The following is a 15,375-nucleotide window of genomic DNA, read 5'->3' on the forward strand; positions in this document are numbered from 1 at the left end:
AACGGGAATTAGGGATTCAGTATTGTTAGGAGAGCCGCAATAGTAATAAGTGGACTAGAGAGGTCATAGGTCAGAGGATGGTGGTCTCCTCGCAATTTGGAATTTGTAGCTCATTATTGAGATTTGGTTGTAGTGAATACCTCAGAACTCGTCGGGGAAGATATGGGTGGAGATCTTGTTTCCAGTCGAATCATATCGCTGGGGCAGGACATTAAAAAGTCCATCGACATCCCGTGGCTCATAATCAAGCGACAATGCCGCCTGAATGAGAATGTCCAGGCCAAAGGTCTCTTTGATCCAGTGTGCAACCATATCCATCCCCGCCACAGCTCCACTACCAGTCCAAATGTTGCCATCAATAATCCACTTCTTCTCTTTCGTCCACTTGACAGTTGGGTATTTCTGCTTGACCCAGTTGTACTCCAGGTTGTTGACTGTCGCCCTCCTGCCGTCTAAAGCGCCAGTAGCTGCAACCACAGCGGACCCGGTACAAGTCGTGAAGAGTAGCTTTCCAGAAACAACATGGCGGCGGATGAGGTCCTGCAATTTTGGAGGAAGATTGGTACTCGCAGGGCTATCTCCACCAACAAGGAGGATATCCAATTCGGGGACGTCATCCACAGCGACCGTAGGCACCATTGTCACAGAACTTGTAAGCTGGTGCACTGGCTCCAGGGTCTCTCCAATATGGTGAAACACGAATTCGGGGGCCTTTCCCAGAATGGCCGGATCCACGGGAGTATAGCGGTTGATACCCTCCATCAGCATTCTGCTCGCGGAATTGAGCAGATCAAATGGTCCAATGACATCGATTGTCTGGTAATCGAAGACCAGAGCACCAACATGGATAGGGGCCATTTTGAAAGGAGAATTGAGAGAGAGAGATCTCAGATGCGATTTGTAAGTGTGTAAGTTGTTCTGGTATTTGCTGTAATTCTCAGCGTTTAAATACTTCCATTATCTGGATGCCATAATCGCGGAGCGGGCTGTATCTAAGCATCCGTCCTCCGTGGTCGACAGTCTTGGCAACGGGCAGTGAGATCAACTCATAATCCGTGTCCGCGGTTTCTAGATTTAGCCTCGGTGATGAATTTGAAGTAAGCCAAAATATGACACTAAGGACACTTTCTAGAAGCTGCAAACTCTCCGATAAGTTGCAAATTCATGTGCGATAAAGGAATATTCCTTCCAATGTATCTAGATTTCCAAATTTTAACATCATACCTTGAATGCCGCTTTTAGCCTCATTTTCTAGTTCGCAGCGTCGCCTGAAATGAGAGAAGATTGTGGTCCATTCTACGACGGGCTTAACGGATGTAACCTTGCATGTGGTAGCTTAAAGGAGGGGAAAGCGTGGCCGGTCCTACGATCTGGCTTGACAGCAGCCCTATCTGATATAGATCATGTCTCCCTCCTTCCAAGCTATCCCAGGCAGCGTTGGTGCTCTGGATACAATGTGTCCTGAGACGGGGAGTGGAAGGAAGGGAAGAAGGAAAAGAGCGGTCGAGAGGGCGAGGTCTAGTCTTTTATGTCAAGGCTACGGAGGGAGAGGTTACAAAACAGCGTATCGGGGCGCATGGCCGGGAACAGCAAAACTAGCCCGATGCAGTAAATCACAGTTCCCATTATTACTTAGGACATGCTTAGAGATTGACTACTATACAGTATTTCATCATTAGGATCAATTATATCTCAAAAAGGCCCAGCCTGTATAGGCCAGCTCGGCAACAGTACGGGTTGAATAACAAATCAAGAACTGAATCTACAGTATCTGAGAGGCAAAATCAATTTTTTGAGGTTATAGAAGTCGTGGTATATCTTGAGATAACGATTGTCCCCTGATCTTTTGATTTGTGAGATTACCAAGATAGACGAAAATTGTAGTGTTTCTCATGACGCCAATAGTCCGGCGGGGGCTTTGTTCATGGGAAGAGCACTGAATTGCGGAAGGATCGTGATATTTCTCACGATATTAATAGTCGTATGTCCTTGCGGTTCGCGAGAGGGTTAGAGCTCGCAGAAACCGTGGTTTTTCCCATGATATAGATAATCGGATGATCGTTTGGTTCGTAAGATACTAAAGCGTACGCAAACCGTGGTATTCCCTAGGATATACTTTGGTCAAGGATGTGTAGGCTCTCCCGAAGTTCCTAGATTATCAGGAAAATCCGTGGTTACTCCTATGATGGCAATAATCAGTCCTCACACTCCGATGTGTCATGGTGTCCCTCTTGCCTGCGGGCTTGAATCTCTATGGCCACGGCTTTCGCTGCCACGAGCCCAGCGATGTAAGACTTGTGCTCCCTCACAGCCAATGAGCCCTGTGATTGTATAAATGTGCTCCCTCGCTGCCCTGAGCCCCGCGAGTGTTAAAGGGTGCTTCCTCGCTGCCCTGAGCCCCGCGAGTGTAAAAAGGTGCTTCCTCGCTGCCCTGAGCCCCGCGGGCGTAATAGTGTGCTTCACAGGATACAGTACGTGTGCGTCAACAACAATCCTCGCAGGGGGGCGCTGCATTACCAAGTGAACTCCGCAGGGGAACGCTGTGATGACAAGTGAGGCCCGCAGGAGACCGCTGCGTTAACAAGTTCTCTGCAGGGACATCTGCGACACCAAGAGTCTCCGCAGGGACATCTGCGACAACAAGAGCCTCCGCAGGAGACCGCTGCGATACCAAGTTTTCCCTTACAGCCTTGAGCCCTGTGATTGTATAATCTTGAGCTTCCATGCAGCCTTAAGCCCTGCGTTATCAAATTTGTGCTTGTTTAGGTGGTCCGTGGCGCCGCGGTGCCAGTCCTGATCCTCTGACCATGTGTAGGCACCTCTTCGTGGTGTCAGAGACTAGTATTCGAATTTGTAACAGCATTCGATGAAGCCAAGACCTGCCTAACATCTTCATAATCTGTACCGTGTTGCAAAGCACCTTAGCATAGACAATCAATCACCAACTCAATCTAAGTTGGGATTCCTCTTTAGCGACCCGTATTCCCACTCTGTATATCTTTACTGTAGTGGATGATCCTTTTGCTGTAACGTAAAATCGCATGATTTGAGTGTAGCACACATAGCGATGTTGTGTTGTGATGCTGTTTCGGTAGGATGTTTATTATGCCAGTGAAGTGAAAGTAGACATTTCGAGCTTGTGTGTTGACGTGTTAACGTGTTGATGTTGATGTTGATGTCGGTGTGGTGAAGGGACTCGTGATCAACGCATATATAGGTTCCGCTTGTTCGAGAAAGCCACACTGGTGCGTAGGGCAACTTCGCAAGACGGACAACTCGGGCGATGAATCTATCCGTGTTAAGATTGTACAATCATATTGGAAGACTCCGTCGTTCAGTGTGCGAAGGCGGTGAGGTTTCTCATGAATGAACAGTTTATTAGTCACATCTTAATTGAGGCCTATTGGAACCTATCTCTACTATGTACTGTAAGTATTCGAAGCGAAATTGTAACACTGTGCATTCGCTTAAAATATACTATTTTGAGCTCTTATATATATCTTCTGGGCGTCCTTCTATGATGTATAGGCTACTAGTAAGGAGCTAAGGGCAGACGCGGATATATATCATGATGTCTTGCTAAGACTACGCATATATGACATGAACGTAGTTAACCAGCCTCGTCAATATTCATAGACATTGCCTTTGTTAAAAGGTTACGATGCAAGTAGGGATGATGACGGGTATGACCCTACAATATAGATAATCTAACAATAGATTACCGAGGTGTTTAAGTCTGGAGATTCTCATTTGTGCGAGAATCTCCTTATATACCAGAAAACTCTGCCTTCAGCTAGTCCTAATTAGATTTCCCAATCACTACGTTGCCGTCATGGCTCATTCATGGCATAAACCATGGCCGGCCACCATAAATCTCAACAGCCTTCGTGAGTATGTCAATGTCAAGTGTGTTGAGATTTATGGTAGCCGGCCATGGTTTATGCCATGAATGAGCCATGACGGCAACGTAGTGATTGGGAAATCTAATTAGGACTAGCTGAAGGCAGAGTTTTCTGGTATATAAGGAGATTCTCACACAAATGAGAATCTCCAGACTTAAACACCTCGGTAATCTATTGTTAGATTATCTATATTGTAGGGTCGTACCCGTCATCATTTCTACTTGCATCGTAACCTTTTAACAGATATAAATTCGAAGTGATCAACAGAATATGTTTTACTGATATACTGGCTTCGCAAACCTCTTTTCCCGCATGCATCGCAAGTGATGAAAAAAACACACGAAGAGCTGCAACTGTGCAAGGGTTTAAGAAGGGCTTAAGCTTAAGCAGATACCTTGACGCAGTATTCGGCCCCGAGTCCGGCCACAAACCCAGCGCCAACGGTCCAGAATTGATTGCAGAACCAGTAACCACAGCTCTCGGGGCTGCTAAGGTCTACGCTATAGATGAAGTATGCCATTGCTATGGTCACGCCGCCGACAGTTCCAATATAGTAGACGCCATCAAAGCCAGCCCACCATCCACACAGCGTAAGAAGCGCTACCTGACAGCTGACCAGCACCGACGTTAATAGCTTGGTGGTGGACTTGAACTTAACGGCCATGCCCTTGACGCCGGCTTTTTCGTCATCGCCGATATCTTGATGGGCATAGATGGTGTCATATGTGACGGTCCACAGACAATTGGCGGCAAAGAGGGCAAACGTGGACGGCAGGCGATACTGACCAAAGGGTTCCATGCCTAAGGCAGCAATGCAGAAGAAGATGGCCCATGCAAAGGGGAAGCCGAGGACGACCTGCGGGTAGTAGGTGACGCGCTTCATGATGGCGTATATTGAGAAAAGTACAATGATGATGAGCATTTGTGGCATGCAGGGCGCTGGAAGGCAGGCGATGATCGGGTATCCGGCGAGGATCAGGGCGACGGTAAAGACGTGCGTCTGGACGGTGGTAACGGCACCTCGAGCAACAGGACGATGGCGACAGCGCACAACCTGGCGATCAAACTCCTGATCAACGTTGTCATTCCAGGCACAGGCAGCGCCGCGGAGGAGCAGATTGTACGGAATCATGATGGCGGCCAGGGAGAGCAGCTTGGGTGGACTCGGGGTCTGGGGCGAAATACAGGCAGCGTAAAGGATGCCGATCACATAGGGCAAGTAAAAGGCGTAGAAGCCAGCGGGGCGGTCGAGGCGCATGAGCTGAGCGTAAGGAACCCATGAGGGAGGTAGCTTGGAGAGGACGCCCATGTTGGGATCTGTGTAGGGCGGAAGATGAGGAAAGTAGTTGACGTTGTCGACTGGCAGTCTGTGAACTAGAGGGATTTCGTGACCGGTCGTGGAATCAGCATCACGGCCAAAGTCGTTCTCTGCGCTATATCTTCTCTTAAATTTGATATTCTCTGCAGGGTCGCGCTGCGACAACCGTGCTTGGGGATATGTGGCCATGACCAAGATAAATTGCCAATTGGATAGAATCTTTGCTGGAAGATGCCTATCGTGAGTTGAAGATACTTAAATTTTTTAATCCCTTTGTACGTACTACCAAGAAGGCTGCAGAGCTTGGTGGGATGGAACTTTCGGTATGAGAATGGAGGTGGATCGACCGAGTTGAGATAGAGTCTATATTCTCGCAGCAAGAACAAAGATTTGATTTATATCTTTACTTACTACTTAGAAATTTCCATAAAAGAATGTCTATCATGCAATTACTATTGCTAAATCTGGTTTTACGCTATCGTTCCTCTTCGCTGCAGCCGGTCCAATCATCATCGAGGCGACTATGCTGACGACTGGATGTCTGATCGATATTGAGCTTTGCAGATTCATTTATCATTTATCATTTGCTTATGTGCATCGTTCGGCCAAGAAATAGAGGGGCATCTTGTTGTGCGCTTGCGATGCCTGTTTTTCTTCCGTAGTTGAGACCGGGTCTTTGTTATAGGCTGATGTTGTATGCCTAGAGTACAAAGCAGGACTTGTGATCCAGGCGTCGTTGGTGAGATAGTGACAGTCTCATATAGCAATTGGCTCCTTACATCGTGCCGATCGTCCCAATCCGAAGACACCCCAAGATTCAGCTTTCCAAAGCCGCCTCCACCATGAAATGGATGAGATCGGTTTTACCCACAAGCATTTATTCTGCGGTGTCCGAATACCACAGAGCATGAATTGCTATTCGCTCTGGCTCAGCCGTACCTATATGTACTAGCAAATTGATTAAAAAGATTAAAAAAACAGGTTGAATCATCAGATCATCCGGCCCAAAAAGGGAAAGTGTGGCAGATGCATGCAAATGCGTAGGACCATGGGGGACGGTGGTGCTGTCTAATCTGCTATTGAAGAAGAACAAAACCTCATAGTCCAGTCGCAATCTTCAGAACTGGGACCAGCACCGGACTATTCCCAAGCCTAGTGCTGCCCTTCTTCTTCTGCGTCTTCTCCTACAAACAAAGACAATCTTCTTCAAATAGAGACAATGATAGGCGATACGCAGACCCATAATAAAAACGTAAGCAAGCATTTCTTCTTTGCCTGTCAACAGCGGTCGGAGAGTAAGCGATTGAAATAGAGCAAAATGCTCAATAAATAGCATTAATTTAAAAAGTAAGGTAATTGTATAGAAGGAACATAGAGTTCAAAAGCAAGTAAAAGCTTCTGCATCCTACGATAAAGCAAAGTTACTTTCCTGGGGTTGTCGGTGGCAAGCTAGGGATATTCCAAAGGCCCAGACTTCGACATACATATCATGCAAAGTATGAAGCAGCAAAATATTCGTATATGCCCGCGACGCAATCACTGCCATTCAATAAACCCCGACTTTGAAAATTTGCCTGCTGTAATGAAGTCGTCAAGTAAACGCATTCAGGCGACTAACGTGAGTCAGGACTGCAATTGGCCCAAGGCCGTGAAAAGCCCCAAGGAATAAAATCCCAGAAGCATGATCCAAAACCATCCCGCATTGCCCCGATTGAGTTCTCCTGCATTTCAAATGATGAACGGCACAAACCTAGGTGTCTGCCGATGGTAATCCTCCCACTCTCTGCCGAAGCTCTCGTGGAGTATCTTCTCCTCCTTTGCAATCCGAGATGGAAGGGGAACTATCACTGCAAGAACCAGAAATACCCGATTTCCATAGACAATGCCGTTCAGAGGAGAACCACTAATGATACAGCCCAACACACCGTCCGTACGTAATATCAACCCTGAAAAGCAATAAATGAGCAAAACCACGCCAGTATATGAGGGATGCTGCATCCACGCATAGACCCCTGTCCGTATGAATTGCGACGGACGAGCTAGTCGGAATGTGAAATTTTCACGGAGCTGCGAGTATGCGACTAGTCGAAGATATCCTCCGAATAAAGACAATATGATGAGTACCGCTGTAAAAAGATTCCATGAAAAAAGCTCGCTGTTCAGGGAGGACGATACGCAAATATTGTTTGCGGTAAAAGGAAAAAGGGCAGCTAAGCCGTGGATAACACCAAGCCCAGCAGTCGTATAGCTATATACTGTGAGAAAATTAAGGTACTTTTTGTTGTGTTAGTGCAGTGTACACAAAACTCGAAAAGTCTTTCTTACCTTTGGATATGCCATAAGGTCTGCTTCAATTGCGTGGCTTGGATTAGCGTTCGGAGGATTAAGAGCACGTTTCATTAAATAGGAAGCTTGAAAAATAGACGTCGCGAAAAGCAAAGACATAATGGTCAAGCTTTTGGGAGGTTTGAAGGAACATAGGTCAAGACCGTTTTATGCTTAGGATTTTGGAGATTAGTTACACCCGCACCGCTATATAGTTCCCTGAGACCAAGATAGCTTATATAGATTGCTAATAAATTTCAACCGAAAGTCATGAAAATTTTTGAGTCAAGATATTATGCACAAAGAACTTGGTTTCGGATCAGTCCAGTGGCTTGTCGCATCGTAACATCCATTTAGCGGTGTGATGCTGGTAGATGTAACTTAAGTATTATTCTAATGTGATAAGTTTGAATCGTAAGCCGCGCGGGCTACTCGTCAAACTTATCAACCCCTTGCTTGGCTAGCTCCACTGCTCTACTTCCTTCTCCAACCTTGCTCATCACACTGAATTGAAACCTCACCGTACATTGAAGCCTTTACCCTCACTGTGATCAATCTCAAGGGATCTGCGAGGGGTACAGACTTAAATCAAGCGCTCGTCGGTCTCTGCTAACACCTGGGCGAGACCGCCATCTGGCTGTCGTAAATTAACAGCGATAGAATCGATTATAGTTATAGTTTCTAATGAGCATCCACGCGCCTTGATTATGGCTCCAGAACCGCACGGCAGTATACGACACAAAGATAGAATTAAATTTGCGGTGTCTCATAGAGTTTTGGATAATAGCCAGGCTAAACTCGAGAATAGCCGGTTCGAGGAGGTCATGGATAGTCTCGGTGTCCACCTCGTCGCCATCGGGATCTGTTTGACTGGTGAGCTCGCTCGCGGCCTCCGTCACCTCGCACCACGATTTGAGCTGTCGGCTTCTTGGCTGGAAGAGTGTTAACCGAAGATGGCCCTGCTCAAGGACTCGGTCCCAGTAGTAGACCGCTGCCAAATGTCGATATTTTTCCGGCGAGACTGCCGGTTTTTTAGTCCAGTAACGGGGTCCTGGGAGGTTCCTCTCCGCGTGAAAGTACTAAGTAGTTGGGCCTCTACTTTCTGGTCATGCACGAGTACAGTCATGGTTTTCTCTAGGACCCGTCCAATACTCTCACAGATCAGGAATAAAGACAGCTCGTCCTGTACCCCAGGGAAGTCATTGTTAGGGCCGAGTTCCTTACGCTCCAGCCCTAGGAGATGGATGTAAATGCCAGTACGCGTCATCTGTTAAATTCACGATGCAAGTAGGGGAGTGTTGACGACGTCGAAGGTACAATATAGATAATCTTTGAATTGACTACCGAGTTGTTTAAGTCTGAGGATTCTAAAGGTTACAACTGATACAATGACCAGAATTAGGGCACCAAATGCAACAAAGCGCTACTCTAGAGAGCCTGCAGCCAACATACTTAGTATATAGCTATTGACATATGCAACATGTTCTATTGTCAACAAGGAAGGTGTGTGGTCGGTCATTATTAGTAGGTGGACAGCTATACTTCGGACCGGAGTATTTCTATTCCCGAAGTCAGCCACAGTCGGAGATGCCTTACCATCGAGGCACCATAGCTTCTAAATGGCCTTGAATAGCACATTCATATTCAAGCGACCTCATTGATAGCACAATAGACAAAGGCAAGCATATTGAGCTAAGAAACTACGTCAACATGAAGAGAAAGTTATGTTTCACACCTCAAAGAACTCCAAGCACCTGATTGGGCCGAGCTTCCTGCTGAGCTAAACCCAATACGGAGTAAAGTGGACAACGCGTCCAGCGCGTTTTCTCCCTCTTCATACCTTCGGTCCGGCCACACCTGCAGCAATGAGCGACAGCGAAGCAAGCAATTCTCCCAAACAGAGCACTTCCGCCCGTGAGAGGGCTCAATGGATGACCAAGGGAGCCCTGGTCCGCGACGATTCCGACGACGAGCTGGGGGTCGAGGATCTCCCGTGGGAATGGATCTACGATGAAAATGAACCAAAGGAGGAAGAAGTAAAAGATGGCAGTCCACAAAAGCGAGGTCGGAGACGTTCATCACGACCTGGTCCCCAGCGCCGGAAGATTCTTGCGGCGCGGATGGGTCGATTCGAATGCAAAGTCGGCGAAGTGATCCTCTTGAAGTCTCCGGAGGCCGGAAAAGACTGGGTGGGCGTCATCACGGAGTTTGTGGAAGAGGAGGATGACGAGGAAGAGGATGAGACGGTCAAGTCCGCCAATATTATGTGGTTCGCTTCACCCGACGAATTCATGGGAACCCGAAACAAGCGCCGCACCGATGCGTTGCCCAACGAGCAGTACATCACTCTCGATTTCAATACCAACCCCTTGACATCCATCAGCGGGAAAGGTACCGTTATGTCACAGAATGCCTTCTACAGAAGATACCCGAACGGCCCTCCAAAGGATAAAAGCGAATTGGCGGAATACAACAAGTGCATTGTCTGTCGGCGAGGCGTGAACCAAGTTCAGGGACGGTACACAGATGAGTTCTTGTGGGAAGAGGTATACAAACAAGATAGCATCCATGGCCTGATCGATCTGGTCAAGGAGGGCTTGAAGGGTTCAAGGAAACGCAGGGCTGCAGACGATGAGGTGAGTTGCAATGGATGGCCTCCAAAAGAAACTGCTGTAATAACACTCGCTCAATAGTATGTCGACAACAAGGAGCCTGCTGCTCCCAGCACCCCAAGAAAGAGGCAACGACTGGCAACAGGGAATGCGACGCCGCAGTCACAGCGCAAAAAGGCCCTCACTACCCCAACCCACAAACGGTACGCCAAAATGTACGATAGGTGACCATGCAGCGCTGACAAGCTACTAGAATCGTGGTGAAGAAACCACTCGAGTTTACACCATTGGGTACACGAGTCCTCTCGCCTACACACTTTGCATCCCCATATCGTCAAGCCCGCAACCTGCTTCATGTCTCAACCGTTCCAGACTCGTTGCCGTGCCGAAAAACCGAGTTCAACACTGTATACAACCATCTCAGCGCTGCTATTATGGAGGGCACCGGTGCTTGTATCTATATCTCGGGTACTCCAGGCACAGGAAAGACAGCAACAGTGCGCGAAGTAGTTGCGCAGCTGAATGGCGCCGTCATGGAAGAAGAGATGGACGATTTCATCTTTGTTGAGATCAACGGCATGAAAGTCACAGATCCGCACCAGTCATACTCGCTACTGTGGGAAGCCCTGAAGGGTGATCGAGTATCTCCTTCACATGCACTTGATCTGCTTGAACGAGAATTCTCGGCCCCTTCTCCCCGTCGGGTATCTTGTGTGGTGCTTATGGACGAGTTGGATCAACTTGTTACAAAGAACCAGTCCGTCATGTACAACTTCTTCAATTGGCCTGCTCTCCGCCACTCCCGTTTAATTGTGTTGGCTGTCGCAAACACCATGGATCTCCCCGAGAGAACTCTCAGCAACAAGATCTCCAGTCGTCTCGGTCTAACCCGTATCACTTTCCCTGGGTACAGACACACAGATCTTATGGAGATCATCAGCACCCGTCTCGCGAACGTCCCCGGCAACATCGTCGACCCAGACGCCGTCCAATTCGCAAGTCGAAAAGTAGCAGCCGTCAGCGGTGACGCTCGCAGAGCTCTAGACATCTGCCGTCGCGCCGTCGAAATCGCCGAACAAGCAGCTGAAGCAGCCGCGGCAGAGGACGCACAAAAAGACGAGACAGAATCATTGCCTCCGACACCAAGCAAAACTCCCGCCCGACGCAACAAGGCATTAGCAGCAGTAGCCGCCAACGATCTACCAACCCCCAAAGCCGGACCAGCAAAAGGTCAACCTGGTCGAGTAACAATCGCCACAATCAAGCAAGCCATCCACGAAGCGACATCCACCCCCCTCCAACAATCCCTCCGCTGTCTCCCTCTATCAGGCAAGCTTTTCCTCGCTGCCCTCTTAGCGCGGGTGTCCCGAACAGGAGTCTCGGAATCGACCTTTGGCGACATTCTAGACGAAGCGCGCCGTATCGCCGACGCAGCTGTTGCCGTTGCTGGTGCCGCCGGTGCTGGCGTCAAGGATTTCCTGTTAGGTGGTGGTCCCAGCGCTCGAGTGCGTTCTATGGGATATGCGGCTATGGAGCTAATGAACTCTGGCATCCTTGCGCTGGAGCAAGGCACTGGGTCCAGGAGTGTGCTCGGTGGAACTACTATTCCAACTCGGGGTGACCGTAGCAGCAAAGTTCGGCTTAGAGTCGCAGCGGAGGATGTTAGGTCTGCATTCCGCGAGGATGTCGAGGCTAAAGGCTTTGGGTTGGGGACTGAGCTGTGATTGTCAGACGGAGTTTTAATGTTGGTCTCTTGAAATGTTACAGGACGCATCGGTTGGAGTCAGTGTGTTAACTTATCGCACTTTAGCTTGCATATGATACCCTTTCGGTCAATTGGACTTTTCAAATGTAGACTAACGTTCATGCTATGATGGGTAGGCTAGCGATTCGACATGTGTGCCTGGTAGAGCCTGGTTTGACTCGATTGAATTCCGTATAGTACAAAACATTTGGTTCTCTCTGAATACATGAACTTTCCAGGAAAAAAGCTCCTCAAACATATATCTGAGGGACGCAAACCCCAGTATTGACCACAGACCACGCTGAACTCCACATAGTGCCGATACAAGAACTTGATGGCGAAACAAAAAGAAGGGTATTAAGAAATCGGAACAGAGACCACAAGGTGATGTTTCTAGTACCGTTGTCTACCGAGAGTAGGAGCCCATTGAACGGGATGAGTCTCAGGCGTCGCATCCTCATCTTGCTTCCAGACCTTGATGGTCTTGTCAGCTTCACCGGTAATGAGACGCAGACCAGTGCGATCGAAAGTAGAAGCCATGATTCCAGCTTCGGCTTCGAGGGAACCGGGTTGGGCAGTGGTTTCAACAGACTGGAAACGGTGGCCGGTCTTCCAGTCCCAGAAGGACATAGAGCCGTTGTCGCCACCGGAGAAGAGGACATTCTCGTCGTTCACAGCGAGGGAGTTGATGACTGAGTTCTGGCCTTCGAAGTTCTGCATGAAGTCGCCCTTGGGACACATCCATTGCTTAATGCTTCCGGTACTGGCACTGGCGAATGTGAATTCAGATGGGTGAATGGCGATGTTGCGGACACCCTTCTTGTGGTGTGTAAGGACGCCCATGCTCTTTCCCGCAGCCAGATCCCACAGACGGACTGTGGAGTCCAGCGATCCAGAGATGATCTGAGGATCGGCTTCTTGACACTTGATGTCGGCGACAGTACCCTTGTGTCCGCCGAGGACGTGGACGTTGCTTCGTGTCCGCATATCCCAAACTCGACACACACCATCACGACCACCTGTAACAAGCAAATCAAGACGAGGGTGTAGAGCAAGGGTATAAACACCACTCAAATGACCATGATAGTGACGAATCACCTTGTTGGTCTCCAGATCCCAACACTTCACCATCTTATCCTCACCACACGAGAACAGGTACGGATGCCGAGGCGACACGGCCAATCCACGAACCGTGGAGATGTGACCAGTAAGCGTAAGACGCAAAGAGCCCGTTGCCAAATTCCAAATCTTAATCGTGCGATCTCCCGCTCCACTAGCAAACCACTGGTTATTCGGCTCGACAGCCAAAGCCCGCACCCAACCCAAGTGTCCTGAGATAACGCGCATCAGCTTCCATGGCGCGTGCCAGTCGGGCTTCTGCTGCTTTGTGGCCGAAGGCCTTGTGATCAGGCTCTTGGGCTGCTCTCCGGCCTCGGCTGCGCCTGCGCCAGCAGCTGGCCGCTTCACAAGTGACATCGAGGCACCGCTGCCATCTGCAGGTGTCTGTGACTGGATCTTTGGCCGTTTTGTTCGCCCGGCTGTGGCCTTGGCTTGCTTTTCTGCGAGTGCGCGTGGTAGTTCGGTGATGTCTTCGTATTCGACCTTTCGTCGGTAGGAAACGCCAATTGATCCGTCTGTCAGGGTTGAGGGTGTGACCATCAGGTATTCGGGGCCGAAGAGCTCTGCTGTGCGCTTTGCTGATGCGCGCACCGCATCTTCGGCGGACTGCGAAGGGGTGTAGTCCATTTTTCTGTGATTGAGAGGATGGGAAGGAGGTAGAGGCGTGTCTCAAGGGTAGAAGCTCCACAGAGCCGCGGGTTGATCGTGCGCGCGATGAAAACCCTGCGATGGCTCGGGTTTGAGAATCGGGGTTCCAAACAAAACCAGTGTATCAGGAGGTTGATGGCGATTTATCCCGAGGCGACACCGGGTAGGATTGCGAGGCAAGACAATGGTTGTGGGAGAGAAGAGGATGTGCATGAATCTTTGCCGGAGTTCGAGTGGGTCTGATGCCTGAGGCGGTCAACTGTATATCTTCGACGTGAACAACTGAATCACACGTCACAGCAAGTCCTTGCCCCAACAACCAGTCATACCTTCTCTGGTAGGTCTCTTTCAATCGTCAGCATCCAATTCAACCTTCCATTCTGTGAATCGCGAGCGTAAGTCCAGCTGACTCAGCCGGTGTCCTTATCGCAGCTCTTATCGTTTTCCTTCTACAAAGTCACCCAAAGTCATGGATTCCCAGAAGTTCGCCCTACATGAAGCTGCGAGAGAAGGCAGAGGTGAGTCTGTGATTCCCATTGACATACAACTTTGTTGACACCTTAATCCAGACCAGGTGGTCGAGTCGTTGCTCAACGTGAGTATCCCGATCTAAGTCGCCCCGCAACTAATGACATCTTACACTGCCACTTGCTTCACCCGCTTTCATGGAACACGACTAACAGTGGAATAAGGCCAATCCCAAGGCTGCCCTAGTCAAGGATGATGATGACCGCCTTCCGATTCATTGGGCTACAGCCTACAATCACGTCAGGGTTGTGGAGTTGTTGATGGGCGCCAAAGGATTCGACCCTGATGTGGAAGTGAGTCGTGATTATGCCATAGATCCCCCTGAAAGATCAAGATTGAAAGCCATCCAAGGATCTATACTAATGTTAGATAGGATGGTACAGGCTGGACCCCTCTCATGATTGCAGCCAGCCTGAAAGATGCTGCCGGCGATGCAATTATTGAAATACTGCTGCGGAAAGGAGCTGATGTTTCAATTAAAAGCAACTCAGGCCAGGTCAGCAATTCAAGAACCATATCATCATCAAACTTATATCGGAGCTAACAAGCCTGCAGAATGCTCTTCATTTTGCTAGCTCCAAGTCTAACACCTCAACTGTCCGCACATTGCTTGCCAATAAGTGCAGTGCCAGAGTCAAGGACAAGCGCGGTCAACTCCCTCTCCACAGAGCGGCAGCAGTGGGATCTGTTCCTATCTTGAAGGCCCTTTTGGAAGAAGGCAAAAGTCCCGTCAACGCAACGGATGGCGACGGATTTACGGCTCTTCACCATGCCATCTCGGAGGGACACGGAGATGCAGCAATTCTGTTATTGAAATCTGGAGCTGAGCCTGAGAAGCGAGACAGTGATGGGAAACTGGCAATCGAGCTGGTCCCCGATGAAAAAGTCAGTCCCCCAGGCTTCCGGTCTACAGCACCGCGTAATTGTGATGTGGCTATCTAACATTCAAGCGACTATTTAGGTGAGGCAGTACATTCTGCAGACCGCAGAGCGCGAAGGAATCGACCTCCCTTGATTGGATTCAGCGCACGCTAAAAACAACCCTGCAACTTTTCCACCTCGGGCTGTGCTTCCCCGCATCCCCCAATAGTTATGCAACCCAATTTGCCTGCTCTAGTCCCCTGGACATATTTTCATATTATTGAGTCCCATTGATCATTTCAGAACCAGTAGCTCAGG

General features: G+C 49.0%; 5 protein-coding genes across 5 annotated transcripts; 2 read left to right on the forward strand and 3 right to left on the reverse strand.

Annotated features, from left to right (window-relative positions):
• Window positions 1–141: 141 nt before the first annotated feature.
• N7511_004735 (DJ-1/PfpI family protein) lies at window positions 142–858 on the reverse strand (the record flags this gene model as incomplete). The annotated part of the gene is made up of 1 exon (XM_057127160.1): window positions 142–858. One exon carries the CDS (start codon window positions 856–858, stop codon window positions 142–144), a length of 717 nt encoding a protein of 238 aa, XP_056986050.1.
• Window positions 859–4,284: 3,426 nt separating this feature from the next.
• Window positions 4,285–5,409, reverse strand: N7511_004736 (4-hydroxybenzoate octaprenyltransferase; the record flags this gene model as incomplete). Its single annotated transcript, XM_057127161.1, has 1 exon — window positions 4,285–5,409. One exon carries the CDS (start codon window positions 5,407–5,409, stop codon window positions 4,285–4,287), a length of 1,125 nt encoding a protein of 374 aa, XP_056986051.1.
• A 4,001-nt stretch (window positions 5,410–9,410) lies between these two features.
• Window positions 9,411–11,881, forward strand: N7511_004737 (origin recognition complex subunit 1; the record flags this gene model as incomplete). Its single annotated transcript, XM_057127162.1, has 3 exons — window positions 9,411–10,181; window positions 10,239–10,360; window positions 10,411–11,881. 3 exons carry the CDS (start codon window positions 9,411–9,413, stop codon window positions 11,879–11,881), a joined length of 2,364 nt encoding a protein of 787 aa, XP_056986052.1.
• A 413-nt stretch (window positions 11,882–12,294) lies between these two features.
• On the reverse strand, window positions 12,295–13,647 carry N7511_004738 (WD40 repeat domain-containing protein; the record flags this gene model as incomplete). The annotated part of the gene is made up of 1 exon (XM_057127163.1): window positions 12,295–13,647. The coding sequence occupies one exon, from the start codon at window positions 13,645–13,647 to the stop codon at window positions 12,295–12,297; it is 1,353 nt and encodes a 450-aa protein (XP_056986053.1).
• Window positions 13,648–14,137: 490 nt separating this feature from the next.
• Window positions 14,138–15,211, forward strand: N7511_004739 (ankyrin repeat domain-containing protein; the record flags this gene model as incomplete). The annotated part of the gene is made up of 5 exons (XM_057127164.1): window positions 14,138–14,186; window positions 14,238–14,263; window positions 14,361–14,489; window positions 14,752–15,081; window positions 15,158–15,211. The coding sequence occupies 5 exons, from the start codon at window positions 14,138–14,140 to the stop codon at window positions 15,209–15,211; spliced, it is 588 nt and encodes a 195-aa protein (XP_056986054.1).
• Window positions 15,212–15,375: the final 164 nt, after the last annotated feature.

The sequence above is a fragment of the Penicillium nucicola genome (genome assembly GCF_028828085.1).
Source record: "Penicillium nucicola strain IBT 29836 chromosome Unknown utg000003l, whole genome shotgun sequence".
NCBI classification, from domain to species: domain Eukaryota; kingdom Fungi; phylum Ascomycota; class Eurotiomycetes; order Eurotiales; family Aspergillaceae; genus Penicillium; species Penicillium nucicola.